The sequence below is a fragment of the Trachemys scripta genome, chromosome 6 (assembly GCF_013100865.1).
Source record: "Trachemys scripta elegans isolate TJP31775 chromosome 6, CAS_Tse_1.0, whole genome shotgun sequence".
NCBI classification, from domain to species: domain Eukaryota; kingdom Metazoa; phylum Chordata; order Testudines; family Emydidae; genus Trachemys; species Trachemys scripta.
Window position 1 is genome coordinate 56,275,788 of NC_048303.1, and position 16,186 is coordinate 56,291,973.

Genomic DNA, 16,186 nt, shown 5'->3' on the forward strand with positions numbered 1-16,186 from the left:
CTAGATTTTCAATTACAGTGTCATATAAAAGTGATCAGTTTTCATTTGGTGGAATGGGAACCAGGTTAGTGTATGGGATAATCGTTCTCCTTCAATTTCCCAACAATTCAACACTAATACTTTATAGGTTTATTGTGTATTTCTTTGTTACTGGAATCCAATTAATTTAAAAAGAAAAGCTTTATTAATTGCCCTTTTAAAATCTATATTAACATTGATTTCTGAAGGCTGTAAACTATGTCTGCAACAACCTGATGTTCTAGTTGCCTGTGGGACAAGATGGAGGATTTAAAATTAGGGAACCACAGCTGAAACTAAGAATTCGAAAAGTTTATATATTGTCAGAGGGTGGAATTAATATGTCTTATCTTAGCAATTAATATTTTAGAGCACAGTGGATGTTGGATATGTACTTTGTTTTCATCTTTATTGCACAAAAATCTTGGACAAGTATTAGACCAATTGAAATGTTTCCTTCCTTAGCAAATAGGTTACAAGTGATAAGTATTTTGCAAACTACCGCAGACCATAGCCTCTTTCCCTAGCCTCTGTTTGTCATTAATGGCTATTAGCCAGGATGGGTAAGGAATGGTGTCCCTATCCTCTATTTGTCAGAGGGTGGAGATGGATGGCAAGAGAAAAATCACTTTATCATTAAATGTTAGGTTCACTCCCTCTGGGGCACCTGGCATTGGCCACTGTCAGTAGACAGGATACTGGGCTGGATGGACCTGTGGTCTGACCCAGTATGGCCATTCTTATATTCTTATGTTCATATTTCATGCCTCAACAGACATTTCCCAGAAGAGCAATGCAGAGGCATTTTCTCAGAGATTTTCTGATAGAAACATAGAAGTAGTCATTTGTGAACTCTTCTGTGTGTCCTGCTCTTATGAGATTCAGATGATGTATTGACAAAAATCAATTTAGGTTTGCAAAAATTAGTCATGTCTGCTTTTTCTATCTATTGCTTCCCTTACAATTAATTTTATCCAAGTTTTTTGGAGAATGAATTAGAAACTACCTAACATATGGACATTTTCATTATACAGCCATGACAATAAAGAAAACTGATGTGAGATCAATATTCTTTTATTTCAAATTATGCATAACCTCTAATTTGGTTAATGGGAAAACTTTTTTTTTTCATCTTGTAAAATATGTACACATCATTGACTAACAAACTCAGGGAATTTAATAAACAAACTCAGCATGTTAACTTTTTATGTAATCTTGACTGTCATTAGTGGGTTACGTTTATTGAGAGTATACTAGCTGCAGTGCAACACACAATATAGAAAACTATCCAGATCTGAGATCTCATCTAATTTTAAGAATAAAGATCTAAGAATGCATGGTTCAGCAAATCACCTTCTTTAGCCGTCACAAAAAATATAATCTTTAATGATCATTTGCTACATATATAATTTCAGTTTTAACATTTTTCTATAAATCTGTGACAAACCATGAAATTTGATATTTTCACCATAGCCAACACATGAAATCTGTGAGCTTTGTGATTTGCAAAGGGCCTTATTTTCATGATGACCCATCTGTGATGAAGTGGGAGTTCTGTCTGTACCACTTCTGAATTTTGGATAATTTTATGAAATTGTATCATGAAATCATTGTGTCATTGAAAACGTATAAATATGTGGATCCATCACGAATTAGCATGTCATGACCTGGGAGAGACAATGGTGAGTGATTGGCACTCAATGATTGTGTATTCAAAGTAAAACACCTTGGGACAATAGGTATGCTCTACCTGGGAGAAGACACTTCCTCCTTTTGTCTGAAGGGAGGGTGGGGTTTGGAAGTAATGGAAAATCACCAAAAAGGCAGAACAAAAGAAGCAGGTGACCCTAGAAGGAGTCTATAAATGGACTCATGGGGGGTGGGGGTGGGAGGAATGGATAAGGGGGGAGTCATTTTGCATGAGATTAAGACAGGGGCAGGAAGTGTGGGGCAGGAAAGAGCAAGGTCCCAGACGCTAGATAAGGCACCCATGAAGGAGAGAGACTAGCTAGCATCCTCACCCACAACCACTTCAGATTTGGGGACAACTTATACCTTCAAGTCAGTGGCACTGCTATGGGTACCCACATGGCCCCACAGTATGCCAACATTTTTATGGCGGACTTAGAACAACGCTTCCTCAGCTCTCGTCCCCTGGTGCCCCTCCTCTACTTGCGCTACATTGATGACATCTTCATCATATGGACCCACGGAAAGGAGGCCCTTGAAGAATTCCACCTGGACTTCAACAATTTCCACCCCACCATCAACCTCAGCCTGGACCAGTCCACACAAGAGATCCACTTCCTGGACACTACAGTACAAATAAGTGATGGTCACAAACACCACCCTACACTGGAAACCTACTGACCGCTATACGTACCTACATGCCTCCAGCTTCCATCCAAGACACATCACACGATCCATTGTCTACAGCCAAGCCCTAAGATACAACCGAATTTGCTCCAACCCCTCAGACAGAGACAAACACCTACAAGATCTTTATCGAGCATTCGTAAAACTACAATACCCACCTGGGGAAGTGAGGAAACAGATTGACAGAGCAAGACGGGTACCCAGAAATCACCTACTACAGGACAGGCCCAACAAGGACAATAACAGAACACCTCTAGCCATCACATACAGCCCCCAGCTAAAACCTCTCCAGCGCATTATCCACGATCTACAACCTATCCTGGAAAATGATCCCTCACTCTCACAGACCTTGGGAGGCAGGCCAGTCCTCGCTTACAGACAACCCCCCAACCTGAAGCAAATACTCACCAGCAACTACACACCACACCACAGAAACACCAACCCAGGAACCCCTGTAGCAAACCTCTTTGCCGACTCTGTCCCCATATCTACTCTGGCAACAGCATCAGAGGACCCAACCACATCAGCCACACCATCAAGGGCTCATTCACCTGCACATTCACTAATGTTATATATGCCATCATGTGCCAGCAATGCCCCTCTGCCATGTACATTGGCCAAACCGGACAGTCCCTCCGCAAAAGAATAAATGGACACAAATCGGACATCAGGAATGGTAACATACATAAGCCAGTAAGTGAACACTTCAATCTCCCTGGTCATTCTATTACAGATTTAAAAGTCACTATCATTGAACAAAAAAACTTCAGAAACAGACTTCAAAGGGAAACAGCAGAACTAAAATTCATTTGCAAATTCAACACCATTAATCTGGGCTTGAATAGGGACTGGGAGTGGCTGGCTCATTATAGAAGCAGCTTTTCCTCTCCTGGAATTGACACCTCTTCATCTATTATTGGGAGTGATTGAATTGGCCCTGTCAACACTGGTTCTCCACTTGTGAAGTAACTCCCTGCTCTCCATGTGTCAGTATATAATGCCTGCATCTGTAACTTTCACTCTATGCATCCGAAGAAGTGAGGTTTTTACTTACAAAAGCTTATGCCCAAATAAATCTGTTAGTCTTTAAGGTGCCACCAGACTCCTTGTTGTTTTTGTAGATACAGACTAACACGGCTACCCCCTGATAGCTAGCATGCAACAGCCTCCATGAGGAGGGGATATATAAGTTGCCTGCCTGCCTGCCTTCCTGAACCCAGATGCTCCCCCAGGGACTCACAAGGGAAGGGTGAGCTAGAAAGTAATGGACATTGCGTTTAGGATGTTTTATGTGATCTGTATTCTCTTCTGCTTAATTTGTTAAGAGCATAACATTGTTAGATTGTACAAAGTGTGTGTGTTGGCTGTTTCACAAGTACTATATGACCCTGAAAAAGTTAAACTGTAAACCAGAAGCTTCACACCTTTGGGAGGAGTTCTGGGAGTGGGGAGTCTGAAGCGTCAGCACTGCACTCACAGTGGCTAAGTGTTTGGTGGCTAAGGTTCCAGCACTCAGAGTGCAGGAGTGCCAGATAGCTCTGCACCCTGACAGCATGCCTAGGTTCCCCAAGATTGGGGTACTGGCTGAACTTCATTCAGGCTCAAAGGGCTTGAAATACCCTGGGGATATCCTACATAGTAGTCCTTGTGACTGGCCAGGAAGGATCTGTGACACCTTTATCTCTGAACATAGAGTTTTTTTATCTAAAGCAAATCAGTTTACTACACTGAGATTTATTACATGCCTAAAACATTGGAGTTTTTTGTGATTTTGAAACACAGTATGTAAAATTCCAAATACAAGCTAGTCCTTTCCATTCTCTCTTTATTGCCCCTTTCTGATAGACTTCTCTGATTTTTCAAATTAGTAAGTCACTCTTTGTAACTCAGGATACAAGAAAAATCTGTAAACAATAGGAATTAGCAGAACGGCATACAGCAGCTAAAAGGGATAGACTACATTCTGTTTTTGAGGACACAACATTTAGATGTTACAACAACCTCACAAGTGATAAAAGAACCACTCTAGTTAGAAGACCCGACATACACAGACAAAGATCAGGACTCCCTCTTCCTATTTTTTCCCATAGTTGTCTCCTCATGTAATAAAATGAAGACCAGACTCACAGGCTCTCAGCTATTTTTTTTTCCATAATTTGGGATCTCACTTTAATATCTGGCTCTTACACAAAACAATCTCCATTAAATCCTGGCCCCACTGAAGGCAATGGCATAACTCATATGTAACATCAGTCTAGGCCAAGTCCTGTTTTGGTTGCAATTGTGACTTCTAAAGATATATTCTCCTAAGATTAAGCTTTGTATACACTTGTTCTTTACAAATATATTTGAGACTTACTGAAGCACATCAGCTTCCTATGTGTCATGTAATCAGAGAATCAGTTCAATTAATTATTTCAAGAAGCCCAGTAATTCCAGAAGTATGAGAAAAATATTTCTAGGAGTGGAGGGCTTTTAGCAGACAAAGACTTGAGAAGATACAATGGCTGGAAGCTGAAGTTAGAAAAATTCTTTATGGAAATAAGGTGCAAGTTTGTAACAGTGAGAGTGATTAACTTGCAAGGAATACAGTGGATTCTTCATCACTAAAGCCTTTAAATCAAGAAAATATATCTTTCTAAAAAGATATGCTCTAGTTCAACAAGAAATTTGCACTTATTGGAGGAATCACTAAGTTACGTTCTATGCCCAGTGTTATGTAGGAGATCAAACTGGATGATCGGTTCCAGCTTTTATGAATCTATGGAAAAGTATGCTTGATTCAAATCCCATTAAACTTGATGGAAAGAATCTCATTGACTTCAATAATCTTAGAATACAAACCTAATTCAAGACACCAATCAAGTATCTAAAGCAGTGGTTCTCAAACTGTGTCCAGACTTTGGGTTCCATTTACATTTTTACCAAAAAATTAACTTGCAAGTTAAATAAGCTATATGGTCGATTTTACCTTGTATTAAAATATTACCCTCATACTTACTCATACAGATTCTTCAAAGGTGCAGTTAAAATGGCAAGTGCAGAGAGCAGATTGTTGCAGTGGTTGTGTATTTTATAGATCTTGGCGTCTTTGTCTTTATGTGGATTCAAAAGTTCCTGCACTGAGCAGCAAGCTGACCACAGCATATTTTCAGTAGATACTAAAATCGCTGTGACATCAATTCTGTTGGGAAGAAAGGGTGAAAACGTCAGCTGTGGAAGTAGTCTGATGGTGAAATCTCATCTGAGTTATCAATGCACTTTCCTACCATACAGAAAATACAAACTCCTTATTTGAAATGGCTGTAATTGTTAAATGACATAAAGGCTCTCTGTAAGTAATACCCACTACAAACTAATACATAATCAATCAATTTCTGGTCAGAAGAAAATATTTTATTCAGTTCTCTTAATAAACAATAGTTGACACAGCACGTGAAGATAGAGCCATATTTCTGGCTCTTCAATCCTTGCTTCTGCTACTCCCCAGCATCTTCCCTATTAACATCCAGCCCTCTGCCCCCTACCCTACAACCCTCTTTTCACTGCCAGAGTCACCAGTTACCTACTACTCCTCACTTTCACTTTCCAGACTCTTTCTGCCAATGCCCCATGCTCTCTCCCCAATATAAACACCCTATTACCAATTTCCTTCACATTGTCCAGGAAGCAGATATTCTGCAGGCCTGATATGACCAATCTCTGCCACCAGATGCTATATAATAACTGCAAAACAACTTCTACCACCAGTAAGACAATGCTGCTACAGGAGACCTGTAGCAAAAGAAGGAGGTAGACAAGCGTGGGAAGCAAGGCCTGTAGAGAATTCAAAGAAGAAGAACATTGTGTACCTTCCCCACCAAGGAAATAGGAGGAAAGGTGTGGGAATCAGTAGTTTCACAGCCCTATTTTCCTTTCTCATATGGGTGGGCACTGCTCTAACTCTGACTCCAGCACAGAAAATGCAGCTTGGCCACAGAACTGGTGGTAATGAAACAGCGCGTGCGCGCGCACACACACACACACACACACACACACACACACACACACCCACCCACCCACCCCCCATCAGGAGACTGTCAAATCATGGCTCTTCCGTCCTGCTTGTGTGAACTGTAAAAGGGAAAAAGGTTGGGTTTAAATTTTACTGGGGAATAGCAACTTAGTTTAAATAATATTACAGGATGGGAATTGCAGTGCACACACTACATTCAAATTCAACTGGAAAGAATGACTAGTAGTCGGTGAACTGATTTTGGATAATTTTATGAAATTGTATCATGAAATCATTGTGTCATTGAAAACGTATAAATATGTGGATCCATCACGAATTAGCATGTCATGACCTGGGAGAGACAATGGTGAGTGATTGGCACTCAATGATTGTGTATTCAAAGTAAAACACCTTGGGACAATAGGTATGCTCTACCTGGGAGAAGACACTACCTCCTTTTGTCTGAAGGGAGGGTGGGGTTTGGAAGTAATGGAAAATCACCAAAAAGGCAGAACAAAAGAAGCAGGTGAACTGATTTTCAGTCTGTGAACCTTTATAGGTGCCCAACTGATTGAGGCAAGGTGATATGACTAGTTCAACTAGTAACCAACTAGACAATGCCTGGCACAAGGTCACAGAACCTTGACCTAATTAAAAAAATAAAATTCAATATAAAATAATAGATATGATAGATTCAGACATCTGAAGTAAGGATGTAGTCAAATAAATGCATAATACTCTACACTACGAGTTTAGGTCGAATTTAGCAGCGTTACATCGATTTAACCCGGCACCCGTCCACACGACAAAGCCTTTTTTTTTATTTAAAGGGCTCTTAAAATCGATTTCTGTACTCCTCCCCGACGAAGGGATTAGCACGGAAATCAACATTGCTGGGTCAAATTTGGGGTAGTGTGGATGCAATTTGACGGTATTGGCCTCCAGGAGCTATCCCAGAGTGCTCCATTGTGACTGCTCTGGACAGCACTTTAAACTCAGATGCACTAGCCAGGTACACAGGAAAAGCCCTGGGAACTTTTGAATTTCATTTCCTGTTTGGCCAGTGTAGTGAACTCAGCAGCACTGGTAACCATGCAGTCCCCCTAGAATGTTTCTACGTTCCCCCTATCATCTTCGTCCCTGAGGTTATCATTGATTAGAAGGCAAAAAAAAAGCACTAGAGCTCATGCAGTCCTCCCGCACTGATAGGACACAGTGTAATGCATGGAGGCATTCAGTGGCAGAAGCCAGGAAAGAATTGCTGTGTTTGCTTAATGGCAAAAGTATCATGCCTCGTTTGCGATCCTGCCAGAGCCAGGTCGCTGTCTCAGCCTTGGGCGGGGGCATGACCGCTTTGTGAGCAGGAAGGCCATAGATATAGACACTGAATTTGGTAGCTTCTGTAGCTAGAGAAAACATTCTTGTGCATTCGGCAAAGTCTGTGGCAAAAAAAGAGAAGGCCCGTAGTGTAGCGGTTATCACATTCACCTAACACACAAAACGTCACCAGTTTGAAACCGGGTGGAAACAGGTCACTATTCCTTTTTCTGACTCCCCTCCTGCATTTTTAGTCTTAGAACAGACCGCCCTGTGAAATTTTACTTTGAATTATATCAATTATGAGTTAAATAATATGGAAGCTCTCTCTCAGTTATAGTCCCAGGTTCCTTACCCTTTCAGCTGCTCTGATAAATTAACATTTTTGTTAGGGGCGGGGGAAATTTTCATGAAGCCTTTTATAGGGACTAATGTAATCTAGGACTCTGAAATAATCTTAACGTGGCCCATAGAGTGCAATCCTTCATTCTGGATTTGTCATTCCACAAGTTGAACTGCTCCTTACTACTGTCCAGGCTTCATGAGCCATGGGAGCAAGGGGCAGGCTGGGGTGGGTGTGACCGCACAGTAATGCCAGCTGGGAGAGCAGCCTGAGGCAGAAGCCTTCAGCTGGCATGATATTCCAGGCAGGACTGAATCTCCATGAGATGAAACTTAAAGAAGAGAATGACCTGGAGTCACTCCCATTCAGTGCTCTACGAGGAGGATAGCCATGTCTGTCCAGGCACCCCTGATTGACCTCACCGAGGTCTGCCAGCTGAGCGGGGCTTGGGACTCCGGCTGGCAGGAGCCGGCGGACGGAGCCCCAGACCAGCAGCGGGCTGAGCCATTCACCCCGCTGCCGGTCTGGGGCTCCGTCTGCCGACCCGCTCAGCCCACTTCCAGCCTGGGGTTCCAATCATCCAAGCAGGCAGTGGGCGGAGTGGGTCTGGTGGACGGGACCCCGGAAAAAAGGCACGAAATGATTGTCTGTCATTGCTTTCGGGGGATGGGGTGGGGAGGGGGTGCTGACGACATGTACCCAGAACCACCCGCGACAAAGTTTTTGCCCCATCAGGCATTGGGAGCTCAATCCAGAATTCCAATGGGCGGTGGAGACAGCGGGAACTGTGGGATAGCTACCCACAGTGAAATGCTCTGAAAGTCGACGCTAACCTCAGTACTGTGGACGCACTCCGCGGAGTTAATGGTTTTAAGTGGGGACACACACAATCGACTGTATAAAATCGATTTCTAAAAAATTGACTTCTATAAATTCGATCTAATTTCGTAGTGTAGACATACCCAAAGGGTGAGATTTTCAAAGATATTAAGGCACCTAGGGATGCAGAAAGGCACCTAGTGGGATTTCCAAAAAGCCTAACTCCCATTTCCACTAAGTTCCTATCTGAATCTTTAGGCATTTAAATTCCTTTGAAAATCTGGCCCAAAGTGCACAAAAAGTTCTCTATCTTGGTATCATGGGTTTATAATGTCACTAGAAGTTCACAGTAAAAATACAGCCTTATAAAGCACACTTATGCAATACATTGTAGTATGAATATATACTAACTAGGTCAAAGAAAATATGTTTTTAATGTATGACTGGATAATTCACTTAGAGACAAAGCCAAGAATTACCATTTTAATGAGTAGAAGAGATGTTTATCTATAAATGGAGTGCCCTGTTTATTAAAATAAACAAAAAGGTTCTTCTTGTCCAGTAACTTAAATCAACTTCATGCAAAGCTGAAAAATACCAGATGCATCAGAAACTGTTCTAGGACTTTTATATCCTGCAAATTATAGGAAATTTTGCAAGAAAATGATCAGGAAAGGTGTTTTCATGTCAGGAGATACAGTATCTATCGTATTCTGTGTTGGTTAATCCCAGAAAATGCAGTACCTGATATTAGGGGCTTCCCTTTGCCGCTGCCCCCCCCCCCACACCCCCGTTCTTGTCACGCAGACAGAAAGCAGAAGACCGGAAGTCAGAAGTGCAGGAATGCAATATTTATTGGGGTTAGTTTCAAGCAAGTATATCCATAGCTCTGATGACGCAGAGCCTTTACCCGTGTCCCCATTTCCTATTCCCACCACCTCCTTCTTAACAGGCCTAAATATACCTGCAGTGAACGCCCCTGATCCCACCCTTTTTGATTTATGGTCATGCTCCATTTTGGAGGTTCGTGAGTCTGGGGTCTTGGTGCCACCTCTTTTGTATCCCATGGGAGGGGTAAGGAATGAGGTTGTGTTCTGGCCAAGGCCAGGCCTTTCTTTGGCTTTTAGTGTTTCTTATACCCTTCCCGCCCCCTCCACCGTCATCCCATGGTTGCTTGATCTTGGCTTGCGAGAGGAGCCAGGCAGCCTTCCAGCATATGCTTATATATTAAACTCCCACCGTACCCAGTAACACATTTAACTCTATCCCTTATCTTTTCTCATTATACTAACAAAACCCATCTGGCTGGGCAGAAGCAACATACAGTGTCTTTGTTCTTTGTTCACACATATTAAAAATGATACAAGAGTATCAAAAAAAAAATCAAACCCAAAATTCTATCTCAAGCTAACAAACAGGCCTATATACGAACACTTGAGCATGCAGAAATACTGTCTAGTAGTATTTTCAAATTATATTTAAGGATATAAATCACAGAGAATTTAGTATAGGATTAAAGCATAAACAAGAACTGGGAAATCTGTGGTTTATTCCCAGCTCTTACATACACTGTGAAACCTTGGACAAGTCACTTTGCCCATCTGTGCCTCAGTCTTCCCATCTGTAATATGGGTTTACAATACTTCTCTAACTCACATAGATGTTGTAAGACTTAATTCACTGATGTTTGCAAAGTACTTTATGACATTCTTGGATGACAGGCACTTTAGAAATCTTCAGTATCATGAGCAAATTTTACATCTCAATCTCTGTTGCATTTCTACATTTACAGCCTTCAGCAGGAGTTATGTGAATATATTGTCCCAGATGGATTTACTGTCCATGCAGATGATTGATTTTCTTGAGATTAGTTTAAATCCCATGGCCACCATGATCATCATAGACCCTGGCATGTTTCAGTAAAGAGCAGGGCAAGTTCACTTTACTGATTGCTGTAACCAAACAGGAGAATGGAAAGGAAGGAATAAGGTATTAGGACAAGTTTGCTGCAAGAGCTGCCTGCCCTTTTATTGCTTCTAGACAAAGCCCTTGCTCCAGCAAAGTTTAGGAACCTGATAGGACAGTCTTCAGCTGGAGCACTTGCCTGTCCTGGAGCTGCCAGAAGAGCAGGGCCTTTAATTCATGGATCAGTCCCTTGACCCTCACCCAAAGCTACTCCTGCTGTCTGCATTTCTTTTTGTTTGCTCAGCCACTCAGGCTCTGCATCAAGCCTCATGCGCTCTGGCCATTTATGTGGCAGTTTTACAAAAGAGGGAGTTATGCAACCCCAATCATATACTGAGTGATCACATAGCACATGGAGCCTAGCATATACTTAAATATCCCAGATGAAATTTATTAAAACAATCTTCATAGGAATTATATACATTTATAAATTTATTTTTATATTCACATATATTTAAATTCAGGTGAATTACAACGAAACAACACATCATATCCTGAGAACACATGCATTTTATCCACAAAAAACACCTGTTAATCATAAATGTGTTACCTTATCTGTGGAGTTCTCTTGTAACTGGGATGGGCTTGAGAATATCTGCAGGCTAGCACAGCCAAAGATTTCTCCAGCACTTCTTCTAGAATCTCCTGGGCTAACTTGGGGGGTAGGATAGTCCACAGATCATGATGGAGAGCACAGCAGAAATAATGCCACATCTGGACAGAGAATGAGCATCTTTCCCCCTGGAAAAACCACCACACATTAAACAATAGAAACACATCTTCCAAAATGTCAGCTTGGTTCCTGTGAATCTAATTAGTTCAGGCTGAGAGGAAATAGCTGAAGAGTTTGAGACAGTAGATGACCAACAAAGATTCTTGACAAGATGTAAAACATCTTTATTGACAAAAAAAACACATGTTTCATTTCAGTTACTAAACCAATACTCTACCACAAAGCCAAACCACAAACATTTGACCTACTATATGCTTAATTAACCTAATTCTGACCTATTGTTTTAATTTTACTTTAAAACTTCATACAATATTTTGCAATCACTAAACTAACCAGATTAGTTTAATATATTGGCTACCTCTTCTTAAACAAGAACCAAATTATTTAAATTACTTAAGTATGTCTATTTCCGTAGATCCATAATAACCACTGCCAGATTTTTTATGAATCTTTGGTTGTGTATCATTATAATGAAAGAACAGCAGAAAAAAATAGCCAACCAACTAATCTCCTTGCTATATACATGCAAGTGACATGGGCAGTTGAGAAACATTTTAAAAGTATTTTGATATTTCACTATTGCATTTTAATAACAATACCAGAAACAAAAAAATAATAACTGCCTGATTTTAAGACAATTTTAAGAGTTTGGCAGATGTTCTCATGCAAGTGAAGCTGGCCTCATTTTGTCCAAGCCAGACCAGCAGCTTATTACAATTTCCTGGTTTTCTTACATAAAATAAACTTCAGCTATTATGGGTGGAGTATATTGAAAAAAATATCAGAAAAGAGTAGAACTTTACCCATGGAGATCTTTGCGTAGAATGCTTCCTAGACAAGTACTAACTGAAATGTTCATACATTGTTTGTCACTGAGTGTTTTGATACCTTATGGTCTTCTAATTATGAGATTCACTATTGTAGATTTCTTCCAGGAGAAGGTGATCAAATGTGCAAATATTTCTACATAGTGGACCACAAGCTAAATGAGAGTCAACAGTGTAACACTGTTGCCAAAAAGGCAAACATCATTCTGGGATGTATTAGCAGGAGTGTTGTAAGCAAGACACAAGAAGTAATTCTTCCATTCTACTCCACGCTGATTAGGCCTCAACTGGAGTATTGTGTCCAGTTCTGAGCGCCACATTTCAGGAAAGATGTGGACAATCTGGAGAAAGTCCAGAGAAGAGCAACAAAAATTATTAAAAGTCTAGAAAACATGACCTATGAGGAAAGATTGAAAAAATTAGGTTTGTTTAATCTGGAAAAGAGAAGACTGAGAGGAGACATGATAACAGTTTTCAAGTACATAAAAGGTTGTTACAAGGTAGAGGAAGAAAAATTGTTCTTCTTAACCTCTGATGATAGGACAAGAAGCAATGGGCTTAAATTGCAGCACGGGAGGTTTAGGTTGGACATTAGGAAAAATTTCCTGTCAGGGTGGTTAAACACTGGAATAAATTGCCTAAGGAAGTTGTGGAATCTCCATCACTGGAGATTTTTAAGAGCAGGTTAGACAAACACCTGTCAGGGATGGTCTAGATAATACCTAGTCGTGCCATGAGTGCAGGGGACTGGACTAGATGACCTCTTGAGGTCCCTTCCAGTCCTATGATTTTATGAAATATTCAATTTATTTCTACAAATATACATCTTGCATTCAAAGAATAAGCACATTAAGGACAGAATAATTAGCTTCCATTTCTAATGGAGACTAATTCTTTTTTGGTCATTTTTAGGTCTTCTAGTATCAAACTAAAATCAGTCTCACAATAAGAAATAAGACTTTCTAAATGAATTTTCTATGTGGTACAGCATTTATAATGTTTTATTAAGTATCTGGATGCCTGAGAGTCTTGGAAATTCTCTGGGAGCCTACAAACTCTTATCTTAACATAAGTTTATACTATTACACTTATTATTATATAATATTTTTGTTCACTATATATAATCTTAAAGTGGTAAATTTAATAATGTATCTTTTCTAACATTGTGCCTCTAAAACAGAAGCAATAGTGTTTTGATTAAAAATGTATATGAAATCCATTCCCTTTTGCTGACCTGTTTTTCTGTTTGTTGCCATTTCTACAGTATTCTACTGGTAAACATCTGCTATTTTTGAAGACTTTGTACAATGTAAACAGATGTGAGCTTTTATTTAGATTATATATCAGGAAACAAGCAGCGGGGCTTTATTACATAAGCCACTCAATATTATCTTTGAACAGACAATTTTTTATTCTTAGACTATTAGAAAACATAAGTTCCTAAAATTGCAGCAGATGTCTGCTATACTAAAAGTTTGATTTTAAAATGTAATCTGGAGAGCTGGCCTGGTGGCACAGCGGGTGTTCAATGTACTCCACCAGTGAGATACTGCACCCTAAGAGGTTCACACCCTGACAGCTTAGAATGTAAGTGCTTTATGATAATAATGTACTTAGGGTTCAGTTCAGATCTCACGTACATGAGAACATATTGATCCATATCTTGTAAAATCATTACTGAACTTTTACAAACTATATGTCCATATGAATAGAATAGAGCTCTTAGCCTACAGTTAATATGGGATTGCCTGCTTTTCTCTTGATCAAACACACCACTGTTTTCAAAATCAGTTGGATTACCAGAGAGGTATAGAGAGTGTGTGAAGAGAGAATGCAGTCAGGTGTCCCAATGCAAAAACATTTGTAAATTGAGCTATTTTTACCTTCACTGTGTAGAAAAGCAATATCACTTTATTTTAGAGAGTATAAATAGCCATGGACTCCCAAATTTAGTTGGGGTCTTTGGAGGTTACCATTGTACAAATAATAATAAGTCTATAGAAAATGTCGCTACATGTAATCACAGAGTGCCACAGTCTGACAATCTTACTCATGTTGAGAATGCCTTTGTCTGTATATATAGTCCCATTTTCTTTTGTGGTGTGCAATTTATTATTTTGAACAAGAGGGGTCAGCCAGTTCTGCTTCTCAGCACATGGTGAGTGGGGCCGGTGGTGGGAAAAGAGGCGGGGCAAAGCCCCATTCCTCCTGCCATTATTTGAATGCCACGCATTCCTTGGAATAGGTAGGGAACAGCCCCTGGGATCTCGAATGTGTAAGGGCTGGTGTTCCGCCTGGTCCTTACACAGGCTGCATAACAGTGAGGAGGGGAAGGTTCCTTCCTTATATGCTCCCCTTCTGATGCATACATCCATAAAGCAGAGATACACTCTGTCCCTTAGTTTGGTGGGAGAGAGTGGTTCTGCTTTTTGTGAATTTTAACTGAGGACTTACAAATGGTGCCAGATCAATTGTCCTGAAGACTGAAGAGATACAAGCTTTCTTCAAACTACCTCCCTATGTGCCTCAATCCTGACCAAAGGAGCGAGGATTATTCAGTCAGTCCTTGCTGTCTTTGCTGGGATTGCTAACAATTTGTGTCAATTATGATGGTGGTTTTTGTGAGGTGGACAACTGTTTGCTAGTTGCTGGAATGAGGCCACTGAAAACTGGCCACAGTCATGTGATAAGTGTAGACTGTTACCAGTGCAGACCAGATCCCAGTCAGTGACCAAGAGGTACTGGGCTCCATACTACTGGCAACTTCCTGAACCATCCAGACAATATTTAAGAAAAATAAAATCAGTTTCTTTTTTACTCTGTTCTGAGAGACAGAGATCCTTTAATAGCACCAGCCATGGAAAGTAACATTTAATCTATTGAACTCTCCAGATCCTCACCGTTGAAAGAGAAGGTATAACACAATGGCTCTTCGTAACTGGCTTCCAGAATGTAAGTATCAGATACAAAGGAAATTCTGCTCCACTATAGGAGGCCTGGGAGATGGTAGAGTCATACTCAGAAGCCTAGTTCTCATATATGGCAATTGTAACAAGCAAGGACAGGGCCATGGTTGCTGTAGATCCCAATTATTATTGAAAATGAAATTACAAACATTTTACGTGACCCAGAAATCACATTCAAGGGATTTCACGCAATATGTAGTCTATAATCAATGGAATAGTTCACTGGAAGTGGGAAAGAATCAATATATTCAACTGTATGTTTTATTAATTGGCCCTTGATTTTCTTGCACTAAAATAATTAAACTCGAGTTTAAGAGTAGACTTGGGATTCCAAAATTCAGACAAAATCACAATATGCAGGTTATTGAATATGCAGGTTAGAAACATATGGCTGGATTCTGTGGACAAGGATACTGGTCACTTGTGCTATCTGAGCCACCTACCAAACCCACAGTAGAGGAGCAAAATTTGAAAGAATGACAAAAGAGAAATATATTAAATAAGAAAAATACTTATAATATGCATATGTATTGGGAGGGAAAGAGAAAAAACATACAAGTCTTACAATCATCACAGGGAGCATTTCATGCGAGAAAAAATTTACATTATTCTGGTACAGTTATTTCTTTGAGTCTTAGGGTACATCTACACTACAGCGGGGAGTCGATTTAAGATACGCAAATTCAGCTACGTGAATAGCATAGCTGAATTCGACGTATTGCAGCCGACTTACCCCGTTGTGAGGACGGCGGCAAAATCGACTTCTGCGGCTTTTTGTCGGTGGCGCTTACTACCACCTCCGCTGGTGGAGTTAGAGCGCCGATTCGG

General features: G+C 40.4%; 1 protein-coding gene across 6 annotated transcripts in view; it reads right to left on the bottom strand.

Moving 5' to 3' along the window:
- KIAA0825 (KIAA0825 ortholog) overlaps positions 1-16,186 on the bottom strand; it is a 406,249-nt gene that overhangs the window by 233,324 nt on the left and 156,739 nt on the right. For all 6 annotated transcript variants that reach the window (XM_034773042.1, XM_034773043.1, XM_034773037.1 and 3 more), the window contains 2 exons: positions 11,383-11,573; positions 5,396-5,578 (listed from right to left, as the gene is read on the bottom strand). In XM_034773042.1, the coding sequence (XP_034628933.1) occupies positions 5,396-5,578; positions 11,383-11,573 (374 nt within the window). The remainder of the gene's footprint in view (positions 1-5,395; positions 5,579-11,382; positions 11,574-16,186) is intronic.